Source organism: Osmia lignaria, chromosome 2, assembly GCF_051020975.1.
Source record: "Osmia lignaria lignaria isolate PbOS001 chromosome 2, iyOsmLign1, whole genome shotgun sequence".
Lineage (NCBI taxonomy): Eukaryota > Metazoa > Arthropoda > Insecta > Hymenoptera > Megachilidae > Osmia > Osmia lignaria.
In genome coordinates this window covers 2,126,661-2,142,621 of record NC_135033.1, presented here as the reverse complement: position 1 = coordinate 2,142,621, position 15,961 = coordinate 2,126,661, and the positions used below count along the sequence as shown (strand labels likewise).

Genomic DNA, 15,961 nt, shown 5'->3' with positions numbered 1-15,961 from the left:
ATGTCCGAGGTTAATTTGTGTAATGCGTGTATTGTGCTGTGCTTGTGTCGGAAACCGAAGTGGGTATCTGGAATTATGTTATTTGTCTTAAGGAAATTTTCGAATGCCTCTTTTATTAAAATTTCAAATATTTTGGATATATTAGGTAGGAGGCTGATGGGTCGATAGTTGTTTAGGTTCGATGGGTTTTCCCCTTCTTTTTTATGGGGATCACTTTTGCCAGTTTCCAGTTTTCCGGGAAGTAGCTATTATTTAGGCAGTGGTTGAAGATTGCGTTATAGCTGTTGATTATGTTTCCTGGGAGGTCTTTTAATACGATATTCGGGATTTGGTCCGGCCCTGATGATTTTTTGTTATTGAGTTTCCGGAATAGCCGGAGTGTATGTGCGGGGACTGTGAAGTATGTGCTGTATATCTCTGATGTTGGGCTGTCTGCCGGGTTTGTGTCTGAGAATGTAACCAGGTGGGTGTTGTTCGCTGTCTCGGTTTTTAATTTTTCCATGAAGGTGTCGTATTCCCTTTCGATTATTTCTGTTAGTCTAATTGAGTTTGCCGCCGCGAAGCTAGCGGCTAGTATGTTTAGCTTGTGTTTGGTGTCCGTTATTGTGAAGTTGCCGTTTTTATCTTTTGAGTGCTTTGTTGGGTTTATTTTTGCATTACGGAGTGTTTGCATTTTGTTTTTATCTATTGTTAAATTGGGTATGTCCAGTGTTTCCTTTTTTCTGAAGATGGAGTTTACTTGTGGGAACATTTTTTGGGTGTTGTCTGGTACGTTTTTGATTTTATTTTCCCAGAATGTGGTTACTGATTTTTGAAATTCTTGTTTTATTCTGCTTTTGTAATGTTTAATGAATTTCTTGGTTGTTTCAATTTTTTGGTTGGCGAAAGGAGTAGGGTTTCTGTATTCATTAAGGAGGATTGTAAGTAAGGAGCTTTTAGTTTTTTAGACCGTTCTGATTTCTGGATTCACGTATATTTCGGTGGAGTTATAATCCGGTAACTTCGGCACATTTTATTTTATTGCCTGGAGGATGGCGTCGTTTAAGGCTTGAAGTAGGCTGTCGATTTCTTGGTTTGATATGTTTTGGTTCTGCGGTACCTTGGTTTTCCACTTTTTTGATAGGTCGGTTTGGAATTTCTTCCAGTTAGTTTTTGCGTAATTGAAAGGTCGCACCGGGGTTGAAAAGGGGATTTGATCTCCGGCCGACGGGAAGACGAATTCGACGCTGATTACTCGGTGGTCGCTGTCGAAGTCTACCGTAGGAATACTGCTAGACTGATCTCCGTTTAATATATGTATTCTGGTGTCCGCTATTCCGATGTCAATATGGGCGTTGCTGCGAGGGAACGTTGGGATTTCAGTTTTTAAGATTCTGGTTTTGTAGGTTATACTGTTGCTATTGAGCCAGTTATTCATTGCTCGTCCTCGTCCATTTGGGGTTGCGTTATTCCACTCTGCGTGCTTCGCGTTTAGGTCTCTTGCTAAAACGTAGAAGTTGTTAGGATTGTCTAGATCATAGGTTCTCAAACTTTTTCGGGCCACCGCCCACTTTCCTGAGCATAAGTTGCTTATAAGTCCCCCCCCCCCCCCCCCCCCCCCCCCCATTAAAACTGTTTACATTACATTGGTAAGTATCTCATCAGTGCTTATTACATGGTCAAATTTTTCATCAAAAGTTGTCAGTTTTTTTTAAAACAATTTTTTTCTTTAGAAATTTGAACGTGCATATACTATAATAGCAATGGTCACTGCAATAACTATCATAAAAAATGCCATCATATGCAGTAGAAAATAATTGTTTATTTCTAACTTAGATAATACAAAGGAAAAAAATTCAAAGACAAAATAATATTTAATGTGAGGGATGAACCTGATGATTTTCTAAAAGTTTTTCAATGTTTGGATCAATTTTCGTCAAATACAGGCGTAAGTCGCCCCGCTCAGTTACATCCAAACGGCTTCTCTTTTTGGATAGTAAAGTCGCTACAGCGCTAAACCCACGCTCAGCCAAATAAGACGACGGAAATGCAATTAAATATTTTTCTACTATTTCCCACAATGTAGGGTACAATGTTGATATAGTTTTTTGAAGCCAAAATTGTTGATATCCTGAATTTTTAAATTTTATTTTAAGTTCTTCGTTTGTTGTTAGTTCTATGAGTTCCTCTTCTAGATTTGACGATTCTGCTGAGACATTTGAAAAAGGATCCAGAACCCAATTTGGTATATTCATGGTTAAAATATCCTGGAATCGTTCACTAAAGTCTGCACTAAGAGCTTCCATGTGTTGGCAGTATGTGTGTAAATCTTGCTGTTCGAGAACCACTTCCGTTAAACGTGAAAAATGGCGATATTCCCCGCGGCCTAGATTACGCTTGAAAAGAGTAAGTTTTTGCACAAAAGCAGCAACAATATTTTTGGTTTTAATTAAATTCAATTTATCGCCTTGTAATTGGAGATTGACTCTATTGAAAATGTTAAAAAGTCTGTTAAGTAAGCGATATCATTTTTAGATTCAATAAGGTTAGCCTTCAATTCCTTGTCCCTCGTTTCTAGAAATTTAAGTACAGAATCAAATAAATCGTAAAATCGATTCAGGCAGTTGCCTTGGGATAACCAACGAACTTCTGTATGAAGCAGCAAACGATTGAAATCTTCATCATTTTCAATACAAAGCTTGCTGAACAATCTGTCACTCAATGAATTGCTTCGAATCTTGTTGACTGTTCTAGTAACATGACTAAGCGAATTATGCAGGCGTTCACTCAAATTCTTAGCGACCAAATGCTGACGATGAATAACACAATGTGTAGCGAGTACATTTGGAACTGTTTGCTTCAAATGCGCTATAAACCCCTTATGGCGCCCTGTCATTGCTGTAGCACCGTCAGTAGCAACAGACAATATGTTATGAATGGGTATGTTTTTCTCTTGAAAAAACTCATTCATGGTGTTAAATATTGATTCTCCCTTTGTATCAGTATGCAAACATTTAGCAAATAATAATTCTTCACAAACTTCTTCTTCTTTTATGAATCGCACGTATGACAAGAGTAGTGCATTATTATTTGGTAGAGTTGATTCATCAAGTTGAATGGAAAATCGGCAGGTCTTCAAATAATCGCATAATGAAAGTTCAACGTTATCAGCCATCTCATCAATTCTTCTTTGTACAGAAGAATTGCTCAAAGGTATTTTTCTTATAATGTATGTAGCTGGTTTGTGAAGCACAGTGGTGATTATCTCTTTTATTGCTGGCAAGATAAGCTCTTCTCCAATTGTGTGCGGTTTTCCGGTCTTTGCAATTAACAGTGGAATATTATATGAAGCTTTAAGTCCGTCATTATTTTGTTTTGAGGAAGATGCAAAAAGATTTGCTATTATTGAGCAGTTTGAATAGTTGGCATTTAATGCTTGAAAATAGGACAAATCCTTATCCTTTTTGTCAAAATGCATTTTTGTCAAATGCTCCTGTAACCTAGAAGGCTACATTGCTTCATTCGTAAAAACTTTTTGGCAAATCAAGCACATAGGTAGTAACTGGTTTGTAGGAGACTGAATGAAGCCGTATCTTAAATATTCAACGCTATACTGTCTGCATTTCTTCTTAGATTGAGACATAACGAAAGGGTACAAAATTACGCACTTAAAATTGATTGTAAATGTAAATCTGCAAATGTAAACGGAAGTCTGAAATATCAGGATACTGCCTGCGACTGACTGATTAATCGCCCGTGGACTGCGCGATCGACGAACAATACACGATCTACGAATCGGCTTTCCTTACAAAGAGCACGGCGCACCACATCGAATCGAGTGTCGGCTCTTACACAAAACCGAAATCAAAACAAAAATAGTTACTGGGTACACCGATTCTGATAAGTTATTACAATTAACCTTATACCACGACTATAATATAAATACGCCAGCGCCCCCGCTAGGCCTCCTGAAGGCCCCTAAAATTCTTTCACACCCACTGCCGCCCCCCTAATACTTTCTAGCGCCCACTGGGGGGCGGTACCGCCCACTTTGAGAACCACTGGTCTAGATCTAGGGATCTGAAGAGGGCGTCGAGTTCCGCAATGAATTCGTCAGCTTGAGCTCCCGCCGCATTTTTGTTGCTCCTTAGCTTGATTTTTAGTGCTATGTGCTTGATGATGGATAGGCTCTGCGGGGTGTGTATTTGTTCTAATTAGGATTGCTACTCCTCCTCCGTTACTGCTGTTTCCGTCATTGCGAATAAGAGTGTAGTTTTTGAATTTGGGCTTGTGCTGTGGTTTCAGTTTGGTTTCGTTTAGGAGAAGTATGTCCGATTTTTCTTTCTTTAAGAGCTCTAGCAGGTTGTGTCTCCGTTCGTTTAAGGCTATTGAATTTACATTTGCGGAGATTACTTTTAAATTATTGTGGTTGGTCATTGTAGCTGTTTGGTGTATCCGTTTCCGGGTGGTAGAAGTTGGTGTCAAAGTAGGCATGGTGCAGGTCCTCTATTCTTTGGGCGTTTGCATCTATTCTATTTTCAACTCTGTTGATTTGTGCCCTCATGAATGTTTTGAGGTCATTGAATAGGACATCTAGGGGAGGATGCATGTGGTGTTGCTGTGAGATGACTGGTGCGCTACTTGGGCTTTGTGATATGGTTGAGTTCGCGCTTTTTTTGTCCGTACTCGGCTGTAGACTAGGCTTTGTTTTGGTGGCGTTTGCGTAACTTACGTTGGCCTTTAGCCCGCTGTTCGCGATTCTGTCCCTTGCCCGATTTTGCCTTTGGGTTATTGTTTCCGCTTTTTTGGCCGCTATTTGCCTAACGCGTGCTATGAACTCTTTATATTTGGGGCACCCCTTATACGAGGCCGGGTGACCGTGGCTCTTGCACCTGACGCAGAATAGGTGGGCCGGGTCTACTTTTTCGTCTTTTTTTAGTTTGCATTGACCGGGTTCGTGGTTGTCGGCACACTTTACGCAGCGGTAATCTAGGTTGCAGTTACCTGCGGTGTGTGCTACCCGCTGACAGCGCATGCATGTGGTTGGGTCTCGTTTAATGAGTCTCTGCTATGAGATGACCTGGTGCATGAGTATTTTGACTTTTGTGACCGCGCTTAGGTCGGATTCTAGCGAAATTTGCACTAGGAAGAAGGGCAGCTGCCTATTTTCCCGTTTTGATTTCGCGGTAATAAAGTTCGCGATTTTTGTTATTTAAACATTTTTTAGGGTCATCTGCATGTTTCACTGTCTAAAGGACTCTATTGTTTTGCTATACTCGATTAATTTTTCTAATTGTACGTGTTGTTTTTGGTCCGATATACGCTTAATCTTAAAATTACTAAAACCTAGAGTGTCCTTCAATATACGGTAAGATACCTGCTGTTGTGTACCTTCTACTATTATGGTTGGGGGTCTGCCTAATACCGCTTTGGCCTGGGGTGCCACTGGTGGTGGGATGTCCGCAGTCCTTCCCGCCCTGGGGTTGTTTTGCGTGTCCATGGCTCGTGCTTCTGTTGACCATCCGTTCGGAGTGCCTGGCGTTGGGGACCCTATTCTGGGTCTCGGTTGGCCGCATGTCTCGGTGTTCTCGCTGCTTGCGGCCTAGCGTGGCCGTTTTGCTTTGGTTGATCCCGCTTTTACCCCTTGCAGGGCGTTTTGACCGCGGCTGCCGCTAAGGTAGCAGGGGGGAGGGGTTCCGCTTCCATTGTGTTGAGTTTTCCCCGCTAATGCTGCGTTCTTTGTTCTTTCTTCTTCCAATTCCTTGGCTATTTTTGCTATTGTTGAATTGAACAGAGCTACAGTTTTTCGTAGCTCTGCAATTTGATCTTCGTTTCGATTAGTCGGACCGCAGGGGCTCTGTTTTCCAGATTGTACTGACTTTTTTGCCTTCATTTTATCGGTTGGTTTTCCGTTTTGCTTCTTAACGGGATGGAGCGTTTAGGTCCTGTTCTTGGTTTTTTGATAAGCTTGTCGTGAATTAGTTTTGTTATTTTTGCTGAGTCAACAGAGGCTTTCCGTTTGCTAAAGTTTCCGTCGTTGACTAGCTTAATTATTTCCTCGAAATTGAGGTGCACTGCCGCTTTTTTCGCTCCATCGGTTGTCGACACGTTTGTCACCGTCGGTTTTTCTCCCTGATCTGTGGCGGGGGGGATGACTCCCCTCACCAAACATTCACTTTCGCTAATTTTTATACGGTCGCGCTTCTTTGTCGAGATATCGCGAACATTTTACGAAAAAAAAGGAATTTTTCGATAAACTCAAACTGGCCCAACCCGTCGCTGTAGCGGTCAGAAATTCTGACTTGCTCTCTGCACTTTATGGGTTGTACGACCTTCTCGGTCGGAGGTTCGCTTGAGACTCCGCACTCGGAGACCTTAACGACTCACCCACCGGCTACGTTGAAAAACTTTCCAACATTTCAGAAGATAAGGTGCGTAATTTTCAATTATTTACAGTAACCTCACTCCCTCCATTCAGATCTTGCTCCATCCAACACAAAAATATTAGAAATCACACAATCCACTAATTGTATAAAGGAAATGTCAAAATTGAAGGTATTTCTCAAGTTATCGCACAAAATATGCCGAAAATGACGGTTTTTGATTTTTGTAAGTACGTTGCACCACACCTAAAAATCTGAAAAAGATTGGAGATAATAGTCATGCTAAGATCTAACTACTGTGAAAGTAAAAATCTAGTCGCGCGAAAGCTTCTACCCGAAATCTCAATTTTTCGACTTTTTTTTTGCGTTTTTGATTATTCACGCCTAGGATTTGCAACCGAAAAATCTGAAAAAATTCACAATCATAAAGAAGCATGTCTAGAATATTTTTGAATTTTTGCAGATGTTTTGCATAATGTTAAATAGCAGAAATATGGCAAAAACTACTTTTTCTTTCTTACCCTGTGACTACCCTTCCGGTTGAGGTACAGGGTTGAAAATTGAACCATGGAAACTTGAACCGTGTACCATGGTTTTTTGGGATAAGCTATCGAATGGTGCATTGCGAAGTAAAATGAGCTCAAGGGCACTTTTGACCCTCTTATCCTGCTATACCCTTTAATCAATCAACATTCGAGTGTAATAAAAATATTAGTACAGTCCAAGCTCCGAGTCGATATCCATATCAATATCCGAATCATTACCAGAATGAACGTTTTCAATATCCATCTCGTAATGAAATTCCTCAACACCAATTTCGACCTTAGCAAAACGATCAAAATCTGCCTGGTCAAGTTAAAACTTGTAACTATTGTAAAAAGCCGGGTCATATAATATCTGAATGTAGAAAAAGAGCGTATAACGGGAACAATCGAGCACCCAGCCGAATACTTCTCGCGAATACCGCACTGGAGGAACAGATAACTCAACTACAGATGTTCGAGAGTTAAATATATCCATTCCGGAAACCACATTAGATTTTATTCAAGTACCATCTCCGAATTCCAAAGACCTTAATGGTACTTTCAAACTCCTTGTAGATACCGGGGCTAACGTATCCCTTATTAAAGCTTGCAAGTTAACTCCAGAAACTAAATTTAATTCTCGAGACAAATTAATTCTGCACGGTTTGAGCGCGAATAATCCTGTGGAGACTGTGGGTAGTTGCCAGATCCCAATAAAAATTCGTGATCACTCCGTTTCTGCAAAATTCTATATTTTGAATCAGGCTACAAACGTCCCTTTCGACGGCTTGATCGGAAAGGATATTTTGGAAACGGAATCTGCAACAATTGATTACGCCTCGCGCACAATCACATTTAAATCAGTCTTAGTCGCAATCCCGTTAGTTTCTCAAGATCAAAAACAAACAAGGGTACATCTGACAAGTATCAGAGGCCGAGCAGAAACGTTAGTGGAAATTGAAATAAAAATCCAGAAATTAAAGAAGGTATCATACCGCAGATTAGTTTACAAAAGGAAGTTTATTTATCTAAAGCCATTACTAACGTAAATGAAAATAATGAAGCTTACGCTACCATTCTTAATATGCGAGTCACCGATCAAAAGGTAGACCCCATCTCCAAATCGAACAAAATTGTTATTAGAGAAACTTATCGTTAGGTTAGATCATTTGAATGATGAAGAGCGTCAATCAGTAATAGAAATATGTAATCAATTTCAACATTTATTCCATCTTCCGGGTGATGATTTGGGAGCTACAGATACTGTTGAACATAAAATCGAACTCATTAATCCAACTCCTACATGCACGAACTCATACCGGTATCCCGAAATCCATAAACCCGAAATCTATAAGCAAATAGAAAAAATGTTAAGCCAAGGTATAATTCAACCGTCCATTTCCCCTTGGTCGTCTCCTTTATGGATTGTCCCTAAAAAGGCAGACGTATCTGGCGAAAGAAAGTGGAGAGTTGTAATTGACTACAGAAAGCTGAATAGTACCCACTTTCCAATATAGCTGAAATTTTAGACCAGTTGGGACATTCAAGGTACTTTACAACTCTTGATTTAAAATCCTCTTCTCACCAAATTCGCATGAGACCGGAAGACAGGCAGAAGACCGCTTTCACGACCCCCCGAGGTCATTACGAGTTTACTAGAATGTCGTTCGAGTTTAAGAACGCGCCTGTAACCCTCTAACGGTTTATGGACTGTATATTATCAGGTTTGCAGGGTCTTCAATGTTTTGTGTACCTGGATGATATCCAAGAACATTATAATAAATTAAAAGCAGTATTCGAACGTCTCGCAGAAAATAATTTACAATTAGAGCCCGATAAATGTGAATTTATGCGTCACGAAGTAGCATACCTAGGACATACTGTATCAGACAAAGGGGTACAACCCAATTCAGATAAGGTCGCCGCAATTGCTAATTATCCAGTACTTAAGAATAAAAAAGATATTAAAATTTTCTTGGGACTTGTCGGATACTACCGCAAGTTTATAAAAGACCTCGCAAAATTAGCCAAACCCTTAATTCTCTTATTAAAAAAGGACATGCCATTTGAATGGACCACAGAATAGCTGGCATCTTTCGACAAACAAATATTAATCACTCAACCACTTCTTCAATATTCGAATTTCAAACGCGAATTTATTCTTACGACCGATGCCTCAAATTACGCGATAGGTTCTGTTTTAAGTCAGGGCCCCATTGGTAGAGATTTGCCTATAGCTTATGCCTCAACAACACTCAATAGAAGCGAACAAAATTACAGCACTACTGAAAAAGAACTGCTTGCTATTGTCTGGAGTGTCAACCATTTTAGACCCTATCTATACGGCAGTCAGTTCACTATTGTCACTGATCATAAACCCCTGACGTGGTTATTTAATTGCAAGTTGGCGATTAAGACTGGAGGAATACAATTATACAATAGTTTATAAAGAGGGTAAGCTAAATTCTAACGCTGCTGCCTTGTTACGACCCCCAATTATAAATATAATCCAAGACAATGATACATTCGAAAAGTTTATCCAATTGTAAGGATGGCTTGGGTTTAGTTTAAATGAAATCGGTTTAAATTTAGAGAAATAACTTTATTCAACTCCGCGTTGGAATTCGCTTCGCGAGGGTTTGTCATTCAATGACGTTTACAAAACTGTACATAAAAATGTCTGTCGGTTCGTGTTTTCCGTTTCTTGTATAGAAAAGCGAATCACCACTCTTTGAGGAAAAATCCTTCATGAAGCTAGTGTCAGGGTCAGAATGACCAGATCCTAGGTGGTCCCGTTACCATTCTGCCCGCGACTCACCAACTACCTGGGTTTATGATAGGGCTGTCGAAGACGGCAACAATTACCGTCACCTCGGCCATAAAACCCATCGCTCGCTCTTACACAATATCATTACAAAACTCTCGATATTCCGAAGGTCGCGTCAATTCCGTGTGCGATACTTTACGCGATACTTTATTCTAAAGATTTAGACGAAAACAATTTATATTCCGAAACTGTGCGAACCAAATACGACACGTCAAATATTAAAAAACTTGACGAGCTATGACAATAATCGGTTTATTTTAACGATGCAGAACTACTTGACGAAATATTCGTACGCTGCTCCCATACCAAATCACGAAGCCCAAACAGTAGCTACCGAACTCTCTAAATTTATTACGCTTTTTGGAATTCCTAAAACCATTCTCTCAGATCAAGGAACTGATTTCACTTCTCACCTAATTAAGGACTTAGAGAGGTCACACTTAACATTAAAAGATTATTTAAAACACTACATTAATAACAAACAGACTGATTGTGACGAATTTATTATATTTGCAATGTTTTCCTACAACACTCATATCCATAACACTCTCTTCGGTCATAAACCATTTTTACCTAGCAGCACTACCCAAGAACTGACCCTACATTATTCCTACGATGACTATATAATTAATGTTAAAAACTTAGTCACATCAAAAACAAAATCTAAAACGTATTATGACAATAAATTTGAGCAATTCGACTATAAAGTAGACGATTTAGTTTATGTACAAAATAAACAAGTAGCCGCGGGATTAAACAAAAATCTAGCACCCAATTACGTAGGTCCTTACAAAATTAATCGCAATAATACAATTCAAATTCAAAAGAATAATAAGCTAGTGACTTACCACACTAACATGTTGAAACCCTCTGTTTCAGGCAACAGCTAGGATGTTGAACTACAACAATTTTCCTTATAAAGTAATTCTGACTATATTAACGTTACAACTGCCTTATTCTAATCATACTAACTCTAGTAATAAAACCTATTATAAAATTTTTTCCCTAGAAAATCACGCTGGATTGTACTACAATTCATTAGGCAATGTTAAATTATCAAATTCAAAATATTTTTGTTTTTAGCACGAATTCGCGGTGGAATGGCCGATCGTCTTTTGTAACGCGAATTACCACCACCACGAAGTGTCGTACTTCCCTACAACCTTTTACCGTTGTAAGGAGAATAAATTGATTGAACACTGAATTATAGATATGTTTAATTCGTAGATGTGTTATACAAGATTCGTAGATGTCTATGGTTTGTGTATGTTAAAACCTCAGAGGTATCTCAAACAGATATTAAGAAGCTGTGTCGGAGCGTATCAACAGAATTGTGAAAGCTGACTGTTCGTATGCAAGTTCTGTCTGAGACTGACTAATTCAGTCCCGTCTAAGTGTCCCAAGCAGTTTGCTAGAAGCCGCAGAGAGATAGTCCAGCGAGGGAGGCGTACACCAAAAGTGACCAATTAGTAAACGTTTAGGGTTTAGCTAATGGCAATAGGCTGAACGGTTCAGCAAATCAGCTCGCTAGACACGTCCCATGTAAGCCCGTCAAAGACCCAGCAGCTGCAGTGCACGTGGGAGTCTTAAGGTGCGTGTTTGCACAGAACCGGCGATATCTCCCAGGCAAGGGCGACTGTGGGCCCAGAAACCTCTACGCGGGGTTTGATATATGGTTTTGGTGAACGGTGGTGCCTGGGACAGAGCGCAGAAGACGGTTCGAACCCCTGTTGAGGTTGGTAGAACTCACAAGACACATGCACGGCAGGGGGTTCGCCTGAGACAAAGAGGAGAAAGTCAAGAAGGTACGCGAAGCCGTCCCGCGAAATTTACCGTTGTTACCATCTTTACAAGATACATAGAAGGGAAAACGGACAATGTCTTACGGTGAGTTTATTGCTCTCGATAGTTAATACCGTGCGAATGTTGAAAGCATGAGACTGCTATTATAATTCCGCGATCGGTATATTACACCGCGTAACAATTTTTTACTAATGCATCATGATCTCGATGTTATTGACCATCAATATATTAGGTTAACCCGATTTTATACGGAATCCGCAAAATTGTGTAATGAACATCGGTTTTATAGCACGTCCACATGTCAGTAGTCTCTCCAGATTATACATTCAGATATAGTAGCAATCAAAGTTGAAATCGAAACCATAGACAATATGGTTGATAACAGGAATGTTAAAAATAAAGTTAATAAAAGAGGCCTATTTGATAGCGCATCTTATATTCCAAAATGGCTTTTTGGTACTATAGACGCTGAAGATATTAAAATCTACGACGAAGCAATAGAATCTTTAATTAACGGAAATAGAAATATGAATTCTCTAATGAGACAACAGATATCTGTTATAACTAGCACTATCCAAAATTTTAATTTTTGCCTTAACGATCTTAAATTGGACGAACAGAAATTTAATAAAAACATTGAATTATTGAATGATTTTACTAACTCTACCGCTAATCTTCTGAATGGAATTTATACTCAGCACTTAATATTATAACAGTTACACTTATTAACGCAAATGACTACAACATTGAAGGAATACTGCAATTTATTTATTACTTCCATTACATTGGCACGTAAAATTTATTACACCCACATATAATAACTCCTCAAGACTTTTATAATGAATTAATTAAAATCGATTGTTCGAACGGACAAAATTGGCCTATACCATTAACACTTTACAATATACATAAATATAATGATCTCTGCAAAATAGACATATGTAATTATTAAAGAGAAAAATCTCGTATTTGCCATTGCCATTCCATTGACCGATGAATTGCTATGTAATCTTTATGAATTGGTACCACTTCCTATCTCCCGCAATGACCCTTACACCCATTCTTATACAGGGTGTCCCGTAACGCATTTTCACCCTCTCAGGTGGTGGTAGGTGGGGTGATTCTGAACAACTTTTTCCTTTGCGAAAAAGTGGTTTGAAGCTTCCTTTTTGAATTATTAAGCAAAAACACTGACCAATCCGAGCGCGTATAGCGCGCGGGCTCAGGGACGGCAGCGTCGGCTACGACAGCGGGGCTTGACGTAGGTCGCGAACAAACGGCTCGGCGCCTCGTTAGCATAGCACAATAAAAATATTGAAGTAGTTAAACATTTTTTGTTGTTGTTGAAAAGGAATACGGAATCTAATCTCTTGTCGCCTGTTATTATGTAAAAAAGGAAATTTTAAACATTCTAAATAAAAAATAAAAATGTTTGAAATGAAATAATGAATACAAATTTTAAAACAATTTCAATGAAACTTACCCATTCGTTCGTAAATTTACCTGCTATGCTGAAAGCAGATAATTCCTACCTGGGTCTATTCTGGGTTACTATGTCGGTCTTCATCACTCGACGAAGAAACACGTGTGCGGAACAGCTGATTTGATGGTCGGGTTAGTGAACTCGCCTCGTTTATTGCACTTAGGTATTGCACTTACGTAGCCCTTTTCGGGGTCAACTTTTTCATTAAAACGACCGCACAAAATCACTGTCACTTTTCACGCACTTTAACCTGACTTGAATTATTATTGTACGTAAATAACTAAATTCAATTGAATTGTCTTTACGAACGAATGGGTAAGTTTCATTGAAATTGTTTTAAAATTTGTATTCATTATTTCATTTCAAACATTTTTATTTTTTATTTAGAATGTTTAAAATTTCCTTTTTTACATAATAACAGGCGACAAGAGATTAGATTCCGTATTCCTTTTCAACAACAACAAAAATGTTTAACTACTTCAATATTTTTATTGTGCTATGCTAACGAGGCGCCGAGCCGTTTGTTCGCGACCTACGTCAAGCCCCGCTGTCGTAGCCGACGCTGCCGTCCCTGAGCCCGCGCGCTATACGCGCTCGGATTGGTCAGTGTTTTTGCTTAATAATTCAAAAAGGAAGCTTCAAACCACTTTTTCGCAAAGGAAAAAGTTGTTCAGAATCACCCCACCTACCACCACCTGAGAGGGTGAAAATGCGTTACGGGACACCCTGTATACAACCAAATTCCATCTACCTCCTTATGAGTACGAACCAGATATATTACACACAACTACAGAACCTCGAGAAATGCGTACAGGTCGACACCACGGAGTACATCTGCAACATCAAACACGTGTCGAGGACCATTGCAGAGCCAATATGCGAAACAATTCTATTTACAACCATCGTCAAAACCATACCAACAGTTTGCAAAATTCGGACCATTCAAGCTAACTTAGAAATATGGCATTACATTTCTAACAACGAATGGATTTTTACAACGGACGAGGTTTTAACATTAACCCTCACATGTTCGAGTACGCACGCTGAAGACATAGAACTGAAATCCACTGGAATCATTCGCCTGCAACCAGAATGTAAAGGGTATACCCAATCAATCATCATAGAACCGACACAAGAAATCACGACAAATCGCAGCCACAAGATGAACAACCATAACAATGCAGAAGACCCCTGCTGTACCCAGAATCATAGAAATATAACCATTGATCCACTAAGCTACCAACTATCAAAATCACTAATCTTGGAAGCGAAGAATTCAAATATTTACACCATAAATTGGCAAAATTGGATACCTTGCTACAAGAATCGAAACAACCATCGATTCTCCAACGTAATCCTTGGTATTCTAACGCTCTAAATGTAACAGCTACAGGCCTATTCATTATATTTATCATAAATATTCTTCGCTGGTGCGGAGTGGCAACACTGGCAAAATACTTCTGCCCCACGTGTCAACCCAGGGCCCCGAACGATAATTGTTGGTTACAAATTTTTAACATCAATACAGCACCAATGGCGAGGATGCAGTTATCCCAAATCGTGGAAGAAGAATTAGAAGGAGGGGAGGGGGATGTCGATCCACATCCACATGCCAGCGATCGCAGCCAAAGCGACACCCCAATCCGGACGGAACCGCAAGGATGAAGAAGGTCAACATCACGAGCACCTTCGGTTAATATGGACTAATAAATTGTTTGATCGATATCAGTATATAATTAACCATATTATAATTAGCATAATTTTATATTTTGTTAAAATTCTAGTACTATAACCAGTTAAGTAACAATAACTATTCGAACTACCAAAATCGTATGTAAAAGGTATCTCTATAAGATCAATTATTATTACTTATCGATAAAATTATATTCATTGAACTATCATAGTACCGATCATATATTTCGTGACATAAATCTTTATTATAATAACTAGCGTTATTTTTTATCATTATTAATATAATAACTAGCGTTATTTTTTATCATTATTATTATAATAACTAGCGTTATTTTATCATTAATATTATTAGTATCTAATTAACTATCTAGGTATATAAAATGACTGAAGTATCATAGTATCGTATATATTGCTATATCAAATTCTTATCTATACATATATTGAGTTATAACAGTGTGCATTTCATTATACGTTTAAGAATATAGAAGAACTATAATTAACTAAATTTTAGCAAGTCGTAATTTCGTAGTAATTAATACTTTGCCATATATCTAATTGATTCACATCTGAAGACGTGAATCAATCTAAAGGGGGAGGTGTTGAATACCCCAACGCTCAGACCAACTTTCTCCTGAAAGTTGGGCGTACATGACGGGTGGAAAAGTACCCGATTAGTCACGGCCCTTAAGGCTCTACCTTTTCCGAGGCTCTTCGGAATAGGACTTCTCCCAAAGTTTGTTTTGACACTCGATTGCTAGCCTTCCTAGAGAACACTTCGTAGTAGAACCTCTGTACACGTTATACGAAAATACATGTACGTTCGAAAACTCTTTGAGTACTATTTTATTCGCGGGGTCACAAGTCCCTCTGGGGTTTGATAACTCTGGGCCCCAGAAATCTTAATCTGGTCCTGATTGTGAATCATACTAGATATGGTATGTTTTATTATGATGATTAATATTTCGAGAAAATAAATTAAAATTTTATTAAAAAAAAAAATACCTACATGTTTTGTTCGCGCGAGCTAATTCTACCGACGACATCAACGCGAGACGTCCGTTTTATGTATACTCGCGGAGATGTCGAACATTCCCATACGATGGTTAGTCTATTGTTTCTACGCGTTCCTCGCGAAGACGCAGCAGACACGTGTGCCAAGGAATATTCACGTGTGTGAAGTTAGCCCCGCACTTTTCGAATGTAGTATTTTTTGAAATTGTGCTGTATTATGCTACGTTTGTGCCGTATTGTGCCGTAAACCGCAACTCTG

The 15,961-nt window shown here is 39.0% G+C and overlaps 2 protein-coding genes across 2 annotated transcripts in view; both read left to right on the top strand.

The window, feature by feature from the left end:
- LOC117606021 (ras-like protein family member 10B) overlaps nt 1–15,961 on the top strand; it is a 166,805-nt gene that overhangs the window by 34,812 nt on the left and 116,032 nt on the right. The gene's annotated exons all lie outside the window — the stretch shown is intronic.
- Nucleotides 11,386–14,388, top strand: LOC143305482 (uncharacterized). Its single transcript, XM_076689353.1, is given in 5 exon segments — nt 11,386–11,448; nt 12,233–12,308; nt 12,311–12,459; nt 12,461–12,595; nt 13,715–14,388. Coding segments are annotated over 5 exon segments (1,086 nt in total). The 3' UTR covers nt 14,378–14,388.